The following is a 17,914-nucleotide window of genomic DNA, read 5'->3' as shown; positions in this document are numbered from 1 at the left end:
GGGAGAGGAGGGTTGCAAAAGGTTATCAATGTTTTGCATCTTGCAAAACTGGAAAATATCAATTTCCTGCAGACATCAAGGCCTAGACTAAAAAACCTACACTGTATAACTTGTATGCACAGTTTTTACATATACACACAGTGACTGCCCGCACAGAAGAGGCACTGTTCAAAAGTCATGGTAACAGCACACCCCGATTATGCAACTGCATCTTCAGTCCTATTTCTTGCCATAATAGTTTGTGGTTTCTTCCCCATTTGTTTTTCTTCAAAGTGGTCCTATAGGTCCACAGCTCAAATCTGTCTCCAAAAAATCACATTCTATTTGTTGCATATTTATTGGATCACTGGGCAAAACAGAATTTATCATTATTACTGTAAAGTATTGCCAGGCTGGTAAAACCACTTCCACAAAAGAAATCACTGACAATGGTCAGACACTAAAATAAGGAAAAAAAAAAAAAAAAACAGCACAGTTCCATCAATAACCGGCAATTCCCTTCAAAATCCTAACACTGCAAATTCTTCCAATGAAACCCCTCCGCTTGCCGTTCATTTGTCATTCCCTCTTTCCATTTATTCTTCTTTCCACAGCTCGTTTGCACACCTCTCGTGTTCATTGTGCTTTGGGAGAAGCCCAGGTGTGAGGCAAGCAGGGGCACGTGCTGGGAAGCCACTGGAAATTAAGTTTGTGGCAGGCCTGACATTAGTCTCTTGAGACAGAACTTCATTTTTAAAAGCAGGAATATTTATGCAGCAGAAAGCAGCAGCGTGACCAGCTGCCTGTCCAGCATCAGCTACAAATATTTTCTGTTGAAAGACCATTTTTCCCAAATGCAGACTTATTTTCAGTGCTGGTGATGATGGCAGGGAGACACCCAGTGGCTGCGTGCAATACAAGCCGTCAACTTTCACATGGCAAGCCCTTCCAGTGCCCTCTGGGAGCAGGCAGGACTTTTCGGGGCTGTGTTAAGGCCAGCACACCCCTAGGGCTGCTGCAAACAGCCTGCCTGGGGCAGAGCAAGCCTCTCTGCCTCTCCCAGCATCACATGGATTCGTGATCCAAGCTGCAGCTCCCAAGGGCACAACCAGGGACAGAGCTGAGGCTGCAGGAGGTGTGGGGTGGATACGCCTCATGTCCAGTCTCCTCTTTGTGGCTATGCGCTGGCTGTGATTTTCCTACTGATTTTCCCTACAGCAATGTAGTGATGTGCATAAACCAACCCTTAAATAATGAGGAGTTTTATCGTGCGATGAAAAAGCAAAATATTTTGCTTTTCGTTACCTGCAATGCTCTGCCTTGTTGTGATGTACCACCACGCAGCAGATTGCAGGAGGCCAGATCAGGGTCCCTGCCAGAAGCCCGGCGCTTCGTGCAAGCAGCTGACCCCAGCTCCGCCGCAGGGCTCCTTCCCGGCCATAAAAACTTGCAGTCCATCAGCTTTGTTTCCACTCCACGGTCCTGCAGAGAGAGCTGCATTTTAATAAACATCACGATAGTTAGGAACGGGCCGCTTCAAAGGGCTCTGCAAACATAACTCAATCCTGGCACCACCAGGAGACAGTCCCAGCATGTTTGTACAGATGGGGGCGGTGGGCAGGGAGGCCAGGCGTGCTGGGGGGCCGCATGTCGGGGCTCACATCAGGCCTCGTTAGGGGACTTGTTAGCTCGCATCCACCTGCTCCCACCACGCCACGAGGCCCTGCTCCACCCCAGGGTGCCTGGGGAGTGCAAAGCGACTGAGCGCTGCTGGCACTGCTGCAGTCACTCGGCAGGCAGCAGCCGTGCTGGGTGCGAGCTCTCCAAGGAGGTTCTCTGCACAAAAACCCAGCTCCTTCTCCTTGCCCCAGCCCAGGCATGTTCTGCACTGGGTGAGCACAGTGGGTACACCAAGCAGTTAAAACAAAACCCTGGGGTGCTGGTTTCCATCACCAGCTGTGGGAATAGCCCGGTGAAGGCTGCGGGGTTCCTTTTGCATACCAAAGGTAAAAAGCTATAAGGTGAGGCGTTAACGGGGACTTCGGGCAAAGCTGTGGCTGGGTCGGTGGAACCCGGGCCCCACCTGGGGCCGAGCACTCGCCCAGGCGGCTCCTCTGGCAAGGAAGTGAATGCGCGCCGGGCACGGGCAGCCCGCAGCGCTAGGACACTTGCGGGACGCGAACCCCCAACGTTTGGAGTGGAAAGCGGCGGGCGGCGGCGTTACCGCAGCGCCACCGCGCAAAGCGCAGCACGGCTCGGCGAGCGCCTTCTAGTGCCTGGTGCCACGGGCCGGGGTTGTCTGCAAGGGACGATGCCGAGGTCTGCAAATGGAGGTGATGCACAGCGCCTGCAGCTTCACCGCCTCCTTTCAGCCTGGCCTGCACTCGGAGCCGTGCCCAAGTGCTTTCCAGCAGCCACAGTGTAAGGGAACAGCATGCCCTCCCCTTGGGGGGCAGAGATCTTCCTCGACGTGCAGCGTAGAGGCACCCTGCACAACACATCGCGCAGGGAGAGCTGCGTTCTGCCTTTTAAATCATTATATGAAGGAAACAGGAAAGCTCACGCACACAGCATGCAGCTAACATCCCATTCTGCTAATAGCGCAGAAGACTGGTTATTGTGGGGTTTGTAAACTTTTCCTCTGGGCCATCCTACATTGGCACTATCAGACAGATTAACCCAGAAAACTAATTAGAATAGGGAAAGTTACCAAAAAAAAAACAGCCATACCCCTGCCTGCATAGGCAGGCAATCACAATTTGAGTAGTCCAACTTAGAAAGCTGCAAACCCAAAAGTTTACAGCAGACTTCTTGCTTAAATGAGAAGTTTCCCAGCACAAACTCATTCTTCACATTCTTTTGTCTTTACTTAAGGAAAAAATATCAACTGAAAAGAGCCAAAATTACTACTGAAAACATAAATTAAACTTTCTTATGTGTAGCACTCTATTTCAGCCATTGCCCATGCCCTGAAATTCATAGTCCTAAAAATTTCAGGATGTGTACTGGACTTTGTAATGTATTTAAGCCCTTTGTAGCAAGTCTTCTGAGAAAAATATTTGTCTTAATTACCTTTGGTAGGTGTTCTGGTACCCTCAGGCCCCTCCTGCCTCCCAGAAATCTACAGTCCATGGGCTGAGGAAGATCACTTGGTGTGATTCTAATTACACAAAGAAGGCCCGTGGAATGACACTGAAAGCTCAATTTTAAAAGAAATATTCAACATTTAGGAAAGAAATAACCTTTAGTTGTCTTTCATGTGTGCTCGCGTCTCACAATTACTTTACGACACTGTTACAAATTCATTCAGATTTATTTAATATAAGACACAGTTATCAAAATAGTAACCTGTGAAATAAAACCAAATGGAAGTATAAATAACCATACTCGCTGAACCTAGGTAGCACTATTTCTCCATCCCTACACTTGCTTTCACCCCACCATGGATCTCTTCCTTCCCCTCAGCCGCACTTCATCCAGCCTTTTCATCACAGGGCCAGACTTTTTAGATGTCGCTCCATAGGTCTTCAATAGGGCTTTGAACAGAGTTTCTGTATTGGGATGAGTACTAAGGAAGGCTTTTTCCAGAACATACAAATCAACCCCTTTATCCTCTGGAAGACCTGAAATAAAACTGAGTCCAAAATCTATCAACACCAAGTCCAGCTTCTCCGCGGGCGGTCGCAGAAGTACGTTGGAAGTCGTCAGATCCCCATGTATAAGGTCTTCATCATGCATCCTCGCTAACAGCTCGCCCATCTTCTCCGCTAAATTAAGGAGGCTACTGGTGTCATTTCCACTGTCTTGTACGGAATTAATGTGGTCTTGAACGGTGATCGAGCCTACGATATCTTCAAGATATATGCAGTTGGTCACATAATCCACGAAGTAGACCACTGGGGCCGGAATCCCTATTAAAAAAAAAAAAAAAAAAAAGGCAGAGGGTGGCTGTTAATTGGCGTTACCTTACTAAGAAACCGGTGGAGGGCCTTGGCAGACACTCGGACCGCCCTAGCCCCGGGAAACGAGGGCTGCCCCGTCACAGACCCCGTCCCGTGCCGTGCCCACCTGCCCGGCGGCAGCGCAGCAAGGACCGCGCCTCCTGCGCCGTGCGCCGCCGGCTGAGCCGCTCCTCGAGCGCCGGGTGCCGGTAGCGCTTCGGGAAGCGGAGCTTCACCACGGCCGCCCGCCCCAGGAAGCGCCCCCGGTACACCCGCGCCTCGGCGCCCTGCTGCACCAGCTGCAGCCCCGGTAGCGGCGGAGCCTCGGACACCGCCGGGCCCGGCGCGGCCGCCCCGGCCTCAGCCGAGTTCCCCACGGCCGTCGCGACCCCGTCCGTAGCCTCGGCGCTGCCGGCCGCCGCCATCTTAGGCGCCGAGACCTCACCGCGCATGCGCGCCGCGCCGCTGTGCTCCGCCATCTTGGGCGGCCGCCGTGCGGGGTCCCGGCCCGGCCCTGCCCCGCCGGGTGCTCCCCGCTCAGCGCTCCCGGCACGGCCCCGGAGCCGCCGCTCGGCCCCCCCTGTCCGTGGAGCGGCTGCCCGGGGCCTGGGGGCACCCTGAAATCCCCGCGCTCCCGGGCGCTGTGCAGCCCCGCCCCCCGCAGGCTGTGTTCCGAGAGTCCCCGGCGCGGTCCCTGTAAATAAAATGTCTCGGTTGTGGCCTTCGGAGGTGCCGCGGGGCACTCTCGTCCTTGCTTTCTCCTCTCGGGGAGCAGAAAAGCGGCGTGTTTTGTTTTTTTTTTTTTTTTTTTTTTTTTTTTTTTTTTTTCCCAGGGTATTTATATTTTATTAATGCATTCCGTACTGCTTACTCCTCACTCGCGTGGTGGGAGCACGCCTGGCAAATATTTGTCTTGCTTCGGGAGCGCTTTCAGGCAGCGCTCACAAGCTGCCCCCGCACGGCCCCGCGGGGCTGTGGGATCCTGGCAGCTGGCCCGGGGGAACAGGCTCGGTCCCGGGCCCCGCGCTCACAGCTTGCACGTGCCATGAGCAGTCAAATACAGGGCTTTCTCCGTGTCGGGGGCAGAGTTTTATTTAAGCATCCGTGCACTGTCCCTGCAGATGTACAGCCTACAAACAAGTGCACGCAGATGGTCTCCATTCGTAATTCTGGTAAACACAACGGCCCTCTCATGCTGGCCATAAACATCCTCCGGCACTTTCAAAATACAAAAGAAAATGTTTTTGCTTTATTTTTCCCATTATTTTATTTATTTAAATTTCATCTTGCCTGCGATTTCGTTTATTCGTTTCTTTTATTTGAATGCAATCAACAGTTGACATAGCCCTCGGAAACCGCCTAGAGCCATTTACAATATTTATGGTATCACCCAGTATTTTTACTGGAGTACTGACTGACTCCAGGGAGTTTCACTGAAGCCACAGACTCGCTGGTAAATTGTTTAATTATGTAACTTTGTTCTCCTGGTGACAAGCCTTTATAAACTCCTCTTTCACAAACAATGTAACTGAGTTAAAAATCGCACTGCAGCAACCCGAGCTAATGGCAACCAAGCGGGGTCCCACGGCGCTGCCCACAGCCCTGCTGCTACTGACCCCCTGAGTGCTGGGCAGGCAGCAGTGCTGCGGGCAGCTCTCCCCTCGCTCCCCAAATTATTTAAGGAGGGAGGCTGCGACTCTCAGAGCCGGACAGTCTGGGAAAAGGCTGGATGCAGGTTTGGGGGAATTCCTCCACCCACGTAAGGCACTGTGGACTCAGAGGTCTGTTCTACCTGCCAAGTGCAGGCTCAGGGGTAACAGTTCATGTGTGTGAATTTTCAACGCTGCTTCCCACGCAGCTGGTTGCGCTTCCTGCCATCCCTGCAATTCCAAACTGCAATCGCAATGGGGAAAAGAGGGGAAAGGAGAGGCACAGCGTTACACACCTGGCCAAATCCGAGGGCTGTGGGCATCAGGCACCCCACAGAGGCAGCTCCACACTTACCACAAGTGCAGTGTGAAAGCATCCCTGAAGTGTGCAGGGAAGTGCAGGCAGCCGCCAGGACCAGTGGCAGCTCACTCTGGTCCCAGCAGCTCTTGCCCTGTCCAGGCTGCAAAAACTTCCATGATGTGCTGGGTGACCCACTGCAAGAAAAAAGATATTGCCCCAGGAGAATGTATTGCTTTGATGCAAACATCTGTGAAATGGATGGGCTTGCAGCAATAAAAATTGCACCAGACTGCAATATACTCTTAGGTATTCCTTATAAGTATCTACATGTAAAAGTCTCTGCTGTCCCTATGCTGAGCTGCATGAGCTGCTGAGCCCAAGCCTGCCCCATGCCTGTGCTGCAGGCTGCCCTGATAATGTGCCAGTGGTTAAAGCACTGCCACGTCCTCTGCAAGGCAAAGCGGGGCAGAGAGAGTCTGTGCCCTGTTAGCAACGGCTGCAGAGAACAGGAGGCAGCAGCAGTGGAAGCATCCTTCTGTTTGTTGACTTTAGGATGCAGATTGGATAACGTTAAAAGAAAAAATATGTGCAACCTAGCCTAATAATGAGAAAGCTCTCTGGGCTGCAAACAGGCACACAATAATTCAAGTGCCTGGCAAGCTAGCTCCATCCCAGCCAACTCTAAGCCTATTCATGGACATTATCTTTTTCAATAATTGTACTGAACTTCTTCAACATGTTCTCTTTAATCCCTTCTTAAGGGTCAATTATAGAGAAAATGTGCTTGAGTATGTGACAAGTGTTGCTGAACACCTCATCCTCCTCTTTCAGGATGAGCTTCTCTCTCCTCTGGTACTGGTATTTTCCCTTGTGACTGTACAGGCTGTCTCAGCTGCTCCAGCCCTGTGGCACCAGCTACCATCACAGCCACGCAGAGCTGCCTGCATGGCTGTGTCACCCAGGGCGGGCTGCTATTGCCAACGCCGAGCACGCCAGGCAGCACATACTTGCGGCTCAGGCCGGGCGTGTTTCTATTCACTGCGAAGCAGGAATGCGCCCTCGCTGCTCTGACATCCAGCAGCCAAGAGTGCGATAAGGATCAGATGGAGAAATGGCAATGCCAAAACACGCAACCTCGAGACAAGGAGGAGAGCATCTCAGGAGACAGCAAGGCTAGAAACACACCGGCAGACACGAGGTGTGAGCTGCTGCATGGCCACGGGCACAGCTGGTCCCTGCGGACCCAGCCCTTCCCAGCCCCTCTCATGTGCAGCTAAAGGACTCAAGGACCACAACTACAGACTTCAGCAGGCCCCCAGTGCCCATTTACTAGGAATGGTACGATAAGAAAGATGTATGGCACTTTAAAACCCACAAAGGAAGATTATTTTTTTTTCCCAACATTATCCCCGCTGCACATCACAGCATATTTTTGTGGTGTGGTTTCAGAGGACTGTAACCCACAGCCACGCACAGTGCCGATGCTGCAGCTGTATTTCTGCAGATATTGATGTAATCTTTTTGGCCGCCTTTTGCAAACATACCATAAAGCTCTGCTGTACTCCCCAGGACCTCGCCTCCCTGCTGTCTTTGCTAATAATGTTTATTACCCTGCCAGAGAACAGGAAGCCTCCAGAAAATGTCAGGGGTGGCTTTATGCTGGCAGATAAATAAATGCTGAGTGACCATGGAGAAAATATAATTTCTTATCCTTCTCACACTGAATTCATTTGAAAAGGAGCGTAGTAAAATGTGCAGGAATTGTTTGCGCAAGTTGTAGATCATGGAGCCAGGACGCGTTTACTCTGCTGAGGTCTGCTGCTCCCCTGGCTCTCTGCCTGGTGCAGTGGGGTGACATCTCCTCCACTTCCTAGCACAACGCACCCCAAATGTCTGGGCTTCTGCTCCAGGGAGGGGCTCTGGGGGCCAGAGATCGTGGGCAAGATCATGCTGCATTCCCAAAGTTCCCAAAATCTGGAAGGTGAGCCAAGACACAGAGCTGTAATGTCTGCTCACCATAAACTGGCCTCATATGCAGGTTCTTGGGGAAGAGAGAAAATTGCAAGTCTCCCTCTGAGTGTCGTGACAGCTAGTCATGGCTTCAGAGCTATTTAATCTACCTTATTATGAATTACAAATCCTATTGAAAAGCTCCTTCTTTGAACACCATTGGGCTCTGTTGGCTGGCTGTGTTTGAAGCCAGTCTCCGCCGTGCGTATGATCCCTGTGCAGCTGTCAGTTTGTATGAGACACACGGTTTCAGAAGAGGTATTTTTCCATTGAAATAACATGTTTCTATTTCTATGTTTCTATTGAAATAACAATATATGAATGGGAAGCATTTACTTAATCTATAAATCAGACGTTTTGAAACACTTTTAATATTCACTATGACTTTGAGAAGAAGCAAGAACAAAGCCTTTGATCAGCTGCTGCCCATACTGTATGCCTGACATCCAACAGACAGGCTGAAAGGACATACATGATCCAGCATTGCCTGCCCAAGGCATCCCAAAACTATGAACTGGAGAAAAAAATAATAATAAATAAATAAAAGACAATAAAGAATTAGAACAACTGGTCCCAGAATGGCAACATGGCATGCATCCCCCTACATAGAAGAACAAGGATTCCTTAAATATGTTTCTAAATTCCTCATTAACACGTGGAATGACCACTGAAAAGCTCTTTTAAAAGACATCACGTGTTTTTCCTTCCTTACCCAACCTGTTTACTTTTGTCTGTGTCAGAGGTCTGTGCCTGCTCTGCAGCCACAGGTGCAATGGCCGCTGATGCAGACCGTCCCCAGCCCGACCCAGGACTGAGTCAAAATCCCAGTCCAAAAAGCTTTACCAGCACAGGCTCCATGGTGTGTTACATGCAGTCACATACCAGTCCACAATGCAGGCTTATGGTCATTTATGGTCAATTCCACTTATCCTTCGGCTGCAGTCCGTGTGGCATGGCCCTGGGAAAAGCTGTGCAAGCCCACCCCAAAGCCTTGTCCCTGCTCTGGTCCCTGTGCTAGCTGGGTGACAGCAAATTTCTGAGCACTGCACATGCTTCTCGGCACACACACGTACTTCACCACATCGCAGCACGTCCAGCAACAGCAGTTTGCACAAACAGCACCGAGGGACAACGTTTGCACCGTGTTAAAGCGTTCTGAAAACACTTCTAACCGTAGCAACTTTTGTGAAGTGCTTTTACAAACTCAGATTTGGGATACATGAATTTCGCCTCAGATTCAGGAAAAAAGAAAAAAAAAAAAAATCTTGAATCCAAGTTGAAGTCCCAGTGGCTTTGATGCAGTAGGCAGCAGGAAGGTTTCTGTCCCACTGCGCGGAGCAGGAATGTTAATTGCACGGCAAGCTGGCCGCGGAGGCACGGTGCCTCATGGAGCACTGTGCTGCTGCAGGGAGACGAGCCCGAGAGCCCGACCCCGTGTCTCCAAGCCGAGAGCAAGGTGAGAGTCCCCGCTCAGCCCTGCTGCCCCGTCCCGGCTCTGAACCGCTCCCTCCTCTCCCAGCAGCCTTTCCTCGCCTTTCCAGCGGAGCCTCCGAAAAGCTTTTCCAGCCCACCTCCTGCGGGCTGTCCGGAGCCTTTCCACTCCGCAGCAGCAAAGCCGAGCATCGCCGCGAGCCTGCGGAGGCCGGGCACGGTCGGGTCCTGCTCCGGACCCCACCGAGCCCCCCCGGGACGGAGCCGGCACCCCCCGAAGCGCCCCCGGCCGCTCCTTTCCCCTCCCGGGGACCGCGGGCCGAGCGAGTACCGCCGCCCCATCCCCTCCCCATCCCTCCCACCCCCTTCTCCCGGTCGGGGACCCCCCCCGGGGGCGGGCAGGGTGACTACAAGCCCCAGGCTGCCCGGCCCGGGAGGCAGGACGAGGAGCGACGTGGCGCTGCACGGCCCCGCTCCGGCCCCGCTGCGGAGCGCCCCGGGGCTGCCATGGGTGAGTGGCTCGGGGGGGGGGGGTCGGGAGGGGCCGGGGGGGGCGGCAGGCGGGCAGGCGGCCCCCTGCGAGCGGCGGAGAGAAGTTGGCAACTTGGCCACTTTTCCTGAAGGCTGCGGCTGCATCTCTCTGCCTCCTTCCCTCCCTCTTTGCTTACCCCGCCCAGCTTTTCTTTTTTTCTTTTTCCTTTTTTTTTTTTTTTTAGCGCTTCCAGCAGCAAAACAGCAGTAATTTCCTGCGGCTCGGCCCCTAAGGCCGGCCCAGAAGCATGAGCGGGGCGAGGGAAGGCGAACCAGGATGGGGGCAGCCGCCAGCACCGCCCTGGACCACAGCCCTCCCCCCAGGTTTTGCCACGGGCAGGGGATGTGCTGGCGCAGCTCCCCGTGAGACCCACCGGCTTCGCCGTCCTGATGAGCTCTGAAAGGTCCCCGGTACCCCGGCAGCTCCAGAACAGCCTCTGTACCGAGCCAGATCCCACGCAGAGTTCGTGAACTGTTGCTGCCCACTAAGTTAACAAGGAAAGCTGCAAAGTCTGATCGGATCAGCTGTGGCATTCGCAGCAGGGCTGCCTGTACCGAACCCACTTGGTGGCTTGAAGCTAATGGCTTGCCCGCTTTGTGTGAAGACTTTTGTTCTCAGTGAGCAAATATTTTTTCTAATTATCTGCGTAACCTGTGTACAAGGAATGATAAAAACGGTGCAGGTGGTCACACAGCGTGGTGGCAGGGATCAGCTTCTAGCTGGAATGGCACAAGTAGCACGAGGGAAAGAGGGATACAGAATAAATACAATTATAAACATAGCTATCGCCCAGATATAACCTTTAGTGCTAGCTGTGATTATAGGCTGAATAGGGACGTTTCCTATTAAACACAGCTTGTGAGGGGAAAAAACCCGTAGGCAGGGTGAGAAAAGTTTTCCACGGGCTGGTGGCTGTGGCCTCATTCTTTCCACATACGGTCTACTGAGGCTGGGAGTATGAAGCTGTGAGTATTTCTAATTAAACAAAGGCAATGTGAGAAGACAGATAGCATTATGTGCTGGAATCCAGGGTGTTACAGCAGAAACCTGCAAACTCATGCACTTTACCTGTGCCTTTCGATTTGGGACTGGGGGAGGCAGGTCACTGCCACTGCTGTTCCCCCAAGATCCCCTCGCAGTGGGGGCTGTCACGCTGCGTGCGCTCCCCTCTGCCACGCTCAGTGACATGACTCACGGCTCGCACATCTTCACCCTTTCATCCTCTCCCCAGGGCGAGAAGTGTGTGCAGCAAGCACCTTGTTTTTGTAGGGTTGGTTGGGGCGGGTTGGTTAGTTTGGGTTCAGTTTGCTTTGCTTATGCTGTTGTTTTTTCTTATTTTAAGTAAGCTTAAATACTTACTAAACTTGCATGCTCAGCTGTATGAGAAAGGCAAGGTCAAAGAATCACTTCTTGTATTTGGGGCAGGCAACAGGGAGCTTTTCAGCTCAGGAAGTTCGTGCTGCAGAGCTAGATCAGCCCAAGAAGGTTTGCCTGGCTTGGTGATCCTGGGTACCAAGAGCTAGAGAAGGAGAGGTGAAGAAATCAGAGTCACCCCCACAAAGTAATGCCAAGAGTTCAGGATTAGCTAGGAGGAGTAAACTCTTGTGAGCAGCATTTTTAACTACATTGTGCATTCATCCTTATTTCCTGTAAGTCAGATTTTTCTGCTTACTGTTTCTGGTTTCTCTCTTGTCTCTGTCAAAGCAGTCCAAATTCTCTCGCTCAGACTCAAGGTAAACGCAGCTGTTAGAGGCTAGGCGGGGCCCCCCAGGAACTGAGGGCTGTGGTCCTGTCAGCAGAAGACTTCCTCTCTGCTGTCTCTTTGACAATAGAAAATTTAATTTAAATCCCCATCCCCAGCTTTGCAAACTTTGACAGAAAGTAACTGTCCTGCTGCTTCATCCCAATGTTTGTTCCTGCCTGCAGCTGCAAAGAACAGCCATCAACCTCCCACTAACGTACTCAGCAGTGAAATAGTTAATGCTGCTTTTTTACTATTATTATTTTTTTTTTTTTTAAGAAAGTTTCCTTAGATTTTCAGCTTAGGTTGAAGTGCATGTGGCATTCATCAGCTCTCACTGCAGGCTTTGAATTCCCACTCCTTACCTTGCAATCCTGAGGTCTGAAGCTTTTATTTTTAGTGAGATTGTAGAGCCTGGAGTTGTTACTGGGCTGTAGTTCAGAGGGAATGCACATACTGGGGGAGTTTTCTGGCCACATAATCACATAATAAATAAGGCCATACCTATAGGACACCACTTTACTGATGAGGAGATGTTAACGGGAAAACTGCTGCCTTGGTTATTGCCATTCACAAATGATCTGTAAAACTAAGTTAGAGGAAAGAAAGGAGGCAACATCTTTAACAACTTACTGACTTGGCCAACCATTTCTCCCTTTACCTGGGCTCAGAAGGGGACTGGAAAAAAAAAAGAAGTTGATAGTTCAGTAAGCTTTAAGTAGAGTGCCACCCCCCATGGATCCTGGGGTTGTTTAGTAACTTGGTATTTCCGTGATAAATGCTTCACAACAACAAAAATGAAGTTCAGAAACATAAGCTTCTGTGGGTGAACATAGGATGTCCGCTGACGTGGAAAGAGGGCTGCCTGGAAAACAGCAGGGCCTTCTTGAAAACTGGTTAAGGGGAAAAGGTGCTGCATGCAGAGCGCTGGGCGGCAACACTTGTTTCATCCTGGAATTGTGCGGAGCTTGAAGAAGGAATCAGGTGAGATATTGGAGGGAAGGGGAGCCGTAATGAAGAGGACTGGGCTAGGGCAAGTCCGTCCCAGTGAGTGACTTATGAAATTCACAGGTGACAAGGGATGGCTCTTTTCCTACAGGTGCTTCTAAGCTGCAAACCATGGACTGAAACTTTATAATGGTAACACAGAGGGAGTCCAAACCCAAAAAGTGGAAGCTGCATTTCCTGCCCAGAACAGTTTTTGCCATTATAACAATGAAGAGGGACCACGGTGGGTCCCTGCACAACTCCAGGAAAGCAGATCACTGTCCTCCACTTAAATACAAGTCTTTGCTTTGCTAACACAGCCCTGTTTTCATGGTTCCGCACTCCAGTGAGTGCCCCTGCAGTCCATGGCAGTGGGTGCCAGCCTGGGAGGTTGTGTATGTGCAAGTGCCTGTATACATGGCTGAGGGAGTTTAGCTTTGTAAATAGAAAACTTTGTGTGTCCTGGAAAAGCTTTTTCCAGATTGTGCCTGCTGATAGCTTTCCTGCTAGAGCCAGAAGACTGAACCTCGCATTGCTTGCTTGTTTTCCAGGTCGTGCCCTGCTGGTCCTCCTGCTGTCCGCTACAGTCTCCCTCCTGGGCGGGCTGATATTTGGATACGAGCTGGGCATTATCTCTGGTGCACTGCTGCAGCTGCAGACAGACTTTCACCTCGGCTGCTTCAGGCAGGAAGTTCTGGTGAGCTCCCTCCTCATCGGAGCGCTTCTTGCCTCTCTGGTGGGGGGCATCCTCATTGACCGCCATGGCCGGAGGAGAGCAATCCTGGTCAGCAACTTGGTCCTGCTGTTCGGCAGCCTTATTCTGACGTTGGCAAGGTCGTTCATTGGGCTGGTCATTGGGCGCATGACCGTGGGCTTTGCCATTTCTGTCTCGTCCATGGCCTGCTGCATCTATGTCTCGGAGATGGTGGCGGCCCATCAGCGAGGGCTGCTGGTGTCTCTCTACGAAGCAGGCATCACTGTGGGCATCCTGCTGTCGTATGCACTGAATTACGTCTTTGCGGACGTGGATGAGGGATGGAGGTACATGTTTGGACTGGCCATTGCCCCGACAGCCATGCAGTTCCTCAGCATCCTCTTTCTCCCAGTGAACCCCGTTAAATTAAACTCGTGGGACTCAGACTGCCAGAAGGGTCTCATTCAACTGCAGACTGCTGAGGACAGAGAGGCAGCAAAGCAGGAGTCCTATAAGGAGAAGCACTACTCATTTCTGGACCTTTTCAGGACCAGAGACAACATGAGAAGACGCACTCTGGTGGGCCTGGGCCTGGTGCTCTTCCAGCAGTTCACTGGGCAGCCCAACGTGCTGGGCTATGCCTCCAAAATCTTCCACTCGGTGGGATTCCAGAGCAACTCCTCTGCCATCCTGGCCTCTGTTGGGCTGGGGGCAATAAAGGTGGTGGCCACGCTCGTCGCGATGGCGTTTGCGGACAAGGCTGGCAGGAGAGTGCTGCTCATCGCCGGCTGCGTGGTGATGGCAATCTCTGTCACCACCATTGGCCTCACCAGCTGCATCGCTCCACTGGCCATGGCCAGGGACTGCACGGCAGCCGCAGACCCCAACGCATCCCACAGCCTCAGCCAGCACCCCCTGACCCCCCTGTCCTCCCAGCCCACTGGGTCACACATCCCACCAGCGTTAGGTGAAGGCAGCAGGCAGGGGGGAGCTGATTCTGCTGCTGCAAAGAGCCTTACAAAAGCCTTTGCCAGTGCTCGGAGCAGGGCGGCTGTTACTGACTCTCCCCACACCCAGAAGATGGGCTTGGCAAGTCAGTCCAAAACAGAGACAGGAGAAGAGAGCTCAGGCCCTCCTTTTGGTGGTGCTCCCCCGACGGAACATATGGTTTTAAATTGGATTACGCTGCTGAGCATGATGGCTTTCGTGAGCGCATTCTCAATTGGATTTGGACCAAGTAAGTACGGTGTTTATATATCCTTGTGCTAACCCAGAGGATAAAGCTGGGGCTGATCTTCATAGTCCGCTTGAAACATTCATTATGCATCTGCTTTACCAAGCCGCTGAGTGTCTGGAAATTGGAAATACATCCCCTTCAGCCTCCTGAATCATTTCCTCGTCTTGCAGCTCTGTTGGCTGTGGGGCTGGTGCAGCATCATAATAACCTTCTTGTCCATGCTATCACTACTCATGTAATTTTTTCCCCCTTGTCGTGCTCATTGCAAAATCAGAGCGTCCCACAAGCACTACCTAATCTTCACAGCACCCCGACAAGGAAGAAAAGAGAGGGCTGGGTAGGTACTGAGGAGCTTCTCCAGAAAGTCAGCAACAGAGCTGGAAAATGGAACCTCCCTGAAAGTTTCTCAGTGTCGGCTTCCAAAATCGTTATTTATCAGATGAGAACAGAGACTAGTTCTTGCTTCCATGCGAGTTCTAGCATTTTCTGGCACTTGCTGTTTTAAGGGCTTTGATGGGAGAAAACAGCATCTAGCTGAAGGAAAAACATAAGTGCACAGCAAGCCTCGGGAGTTTGGCAGTGACCCTCTAAATCATTTCAATCAAAATAACCCTAGGATAGGAGAGAGTGCTTCAAGATGCATTCTGCTCCCAGCTCTGACTTTAGCCCAAATACAACATTTTCTCTTTAATCTACCCCTTCTCCTTTCTCTACAAGAGCAAGTCCTGATGGCAGATATGCCGATATTTTCCCATCTGCTGAATGGCCAAGTCCCCTGCTTTGTTTTTTGCTGACTGGGTCTGTTTGTTGGCATCTCATCCCTCCACAGTGCCGAGCATGGGAGTTTCAAAGTGCTCTGCTGTGACCTGACCCTGAGACCAATGATCATTGCTCACCACCAACAGCAGCGGGTGTTGGGTGAAGCCAGAGTTTGGCTCTCTATAAAACCCTTGCCAAATATTCCACACTCGTTTCCCAAATGTGTTTCTTAAACCACACAACCATCTTTCTCGTCTCTGATCTGTGCAGTGACCTGGCTGGTCCTCAGTGAGATCTACCCAGCTGGAATAAGAGGAAGAGCCTTTGCTTTCTGCAACAGCTTTAACTGGGCCGCCAATTTACTGATCAGCCTCTCCTTCCTTGACCTTATTGGTAAGTGTCCGTCCCTGTCCCCCCATTTCCCACAGGTGGGTTAGTGAAGATGGCCACCACAGCCATTTGGAGAGCAAGTGGTGTTTGGAACCATGGGGACTGGGCACTGGAACAGCTGTGACCCCAATGCCTGTGAGAGCAGAAAAATGCAGGCACCAGTTACACTGGTCTGAGCTCCTCCATCACCCATTTCATAAAAATCATCCTTCACCCACTGGGCTGGGCTGTAATGCTGCACTGTCAGGGAACCGTGGGGTTTGCAGCTCTCATGCCAGTAGCTTTACAAAGTTTCTCGGTAGCAGAGCTCCTGGTTGAGGCATTCACATGGCACTGTTGGGCCCTGGAGCTCAGTTTTCTCCCTCCTTCGGTGGTACTGCTGGCAAAGCCTGCTGTGAACCATCCTTTTCCCTCGCTGCTTCCTAGCCCAGGCCTTGCAGATAAGGAGCTTTCCCTGTCCGGTACCAGTGAGCGTTTTGTAGTAAGCAGCCAGCTTCCTTTGCATCCCACGATGCGACTTACCTCTGATGGACCCTTCCTGTGTTTGAATCTCTCTGCAGACGCCATTGGTTTCTCCTGGATGTTTCTTCTCTACGGACTGATGGGAGTGATGGCTGTTATATTCATTTACCTTTTTGTTCCAGAAACAAAAGGGCAGTCCTTAGAGGAGATAGACCAGCAGTTCTCCAGGAAACGGTACGTGTGCCAACCTGAGTGCAGGCTTTGGGTGCTTCCCACCAGCCCTACCTGAGATCCGTGGTACAGGGCAGTCCCAGCCTGGTCAGTGCCACCAAGAACATCTCAGGTGTATGGCCAGGCTGTGGGATGGGCTGTGAGGGCTGCAACATGTTTTTGTCAGCGGGTCACTGTCCTGGGCCCTACAGCCATGCTGCTCAAGGTCACTGGTGATTTTTGGAGAAAAGGGCTGATACCAAAGCTTGCAGGTGACAGGAGGAGAACAGCACCAGAACATGGTGCAGGTCTAGGCTACAGGAGGGAACAATATTCCTGTCCTTTCCCTTGGGATCCTGGACTCGTGCTCCTCCTCTGGGCCAGAGACATCTCCCAGTGTCAGACCATGGGCTCTCACCCAGCCATTTCCATGCAAAGCCTGTGATTCCTGGCAAGGTGGGACAGGTCAAGTGGGATTTGTGCGTTTCTGGCTGTGAAGGAGGTGACAGGGCAAGAAATGCCGGAGTGGAGGGAGGCTGTGCAGTGCCACAATGAGGAGGGAGGTGGCCAGGAGGGGTGGCTGCTGCAAGTCTCCGGACTGGCAGTGAGCAGCAGTAGCACCAGCTGACCTCCAGCATCACCCCCAGGCTGTGGGAAGGGAGCGGGTGTAAGCGTGCAAGAGGAGCGAGCTGCGCACACGGGCAGTACCAGCGAGTGGAGCACACCAGCAGCACCTGAAACCAGGGACCAACAGCGTCACCCTGAGGAGGGGAGCAGACCGTGCCATTGGGACATTTCTTCTTGTGGCCTGTGACTGGTGACCTCTGCTTGGATGCTGCTCTCCCTGCAGTGCCTTCAGCCTTGGGGCAAGCCCATAGCTGTCCTCTGCGTCCTTGGAGAGTCGCTGGTCCCAGGCAGGGACCACACCCTTCCTTTGGTATCTTTTATTGTTCACGGTTTGTATCTCCTATCATTTATGAGGTTAATGGTTTTGTATGCAGGAAATAAAACAATTTTTGCTGACAGTGCTTTCCATCCAGGCAGTTCATTTCTGAGCAAGATATATTGTTTTCCACTTCTTTGAAGTACTTGGTGCTTTATAAAAGGGACAGCATTGCAGGAGGAATGTCAAGTTCTGAGCAGCATACATTAATGTCATCACCTTTTATAATGTCTGTAGAAACCTGGAGTCTGAGAAGGGAGCTAATGCAGCTAAACACCCTAAAGGCCCAGCAGCTCATGTGCCTGATTTCATGTGGCCCATGCCCACAAAAGCACAGCATATCTATCATGCATGTTTAGCTGCTTTCTTTTGTACACAGAGGATGTTCTGCATTCACTGCTAAGGTCTGCATGTACAAAAATGCTGCAATGTTCTGGTACCTTCTACAAGTTTTCCACTTCTCACAATTGTACGTTCTTTGATTGTTGTTTTTTTTTAGGCCCTGTTACCCTCCTCCTGGCACATATACATTACAAAAAAACCACCCTGCTACCACCACACTCACTCCCAAAAGTTTGCAAGAGAGGAGATGCTGGCATCCTGCTGACCCCACAACCTTACCTCTTTTGAACACCTAAGGAAGCAAGT

The 17,914-nt window shown here is 51.6% G+C and overlaps 2 protein-coding genes across 2 annotated transcripts; one reads left to right on the top strand and one right to left on the bottom strand.

The window, feature by feature from the left end:
- Positions 1-3,217: 3,217 nt before the first annotated feature.
- TP53RK (TP53 regulating kinase) lies at positions 3,218-4,399 on the bottom strand. The gene is made up of 2 exons (XM_032198496.1): positions 4,048-4,399; positions 3,218-3,890 (listed from the first exon to the last, which is right to left on the bottom strand). The coding sequence occupies exons 1-2, from the start codon at positions 4,397-4,399 to the stop codon at positions 3,412-3,414; spliced, it is 831 nt and encodes a 276-aa protein (XP_032054387.1). The 3' UTR covers positions 3,218-3,411.
- Positions 4,400-12,501: 8,102 nt separating this feature from the next.
- SLC2A10 (solute carrier family 2 member 10) lies at positions 12,502-17,320 on the top strand. Its single transcript, XM_032198495.1, has 5 exons — positions 12,502-12,568; positions 13,123-14,502; positions 15,532-15,654; positions 16,212-16,347; positions 16,971-17,320. The coding sequence occupies exons 1-5, from the start codon at positions 12,502-12,504 to the stop codon at positions 17,059-17,061; spliced, it is 1,797 nt and encodes a 598-aa protein (XP_032054386.1). The 3' UTR covers positions 17,062-17,320.
- Positions 17,321-17,914: the final 594 nt, after the last annotated feature.

This window comes from Aythya fuligula, chromosome 16 (genome assembly GCF_009819795.1).
Source record: "Aythya fuligula isolate bAytFul2 chromosome 16, bAytFul2.pri, whole genome shotgun sequence".
Lineage (NCBI taxonomy): Eukaryota > Metazoa > Chordata > Aves > Anseriformes > Anatidae > Aythya > Aythya fuligula.
The sequence above is the reverse complement of the archived record's forward strand: the minus strand, read 5'-3'. Positions and strand labels throughout refer to the sequence as shown.

Bases quoted from the DNA above. Each gene is read 5' to 3' on its own strand.
- TP53RK (XM_032198496.1), bottom strand. From the start codon at position 4,399: ATGGCGGAGCACAGCGGCGCGGCGCGCATGCGCGGTGAGGTCTCGGCG. The intron at 3,891-4,047 runs GTGGGCACGGCA...TTTTTTTAATAG, and splicing joins GCTGCGCTGCCGCCGGGCAG to GGATTCCGGCCCCAGTGGTC.
- SLC2A10 (XM_032198495.1), top strand. From the start codon at position 12,502: ATGCAGAGCGCTGGGCGGCAACACTTGTTTCATCCTGGAATTGTGCGG. The intron at 15,655-16,211 runs GTAAGTGTCCGT...ATCTCTCTGCAG, and splicing joins CTCCTTCCTTGACCTTATTG to ACGCCATTGGTTTCTCCTGG. The intron at 16,348-16,970 runs GTACGTGTGCCA...CATCACCCCCAG, and splicing joins CAGCAGTTCTCCAGGAAACG to GCTGTGGGAAGGGAGCGGGT.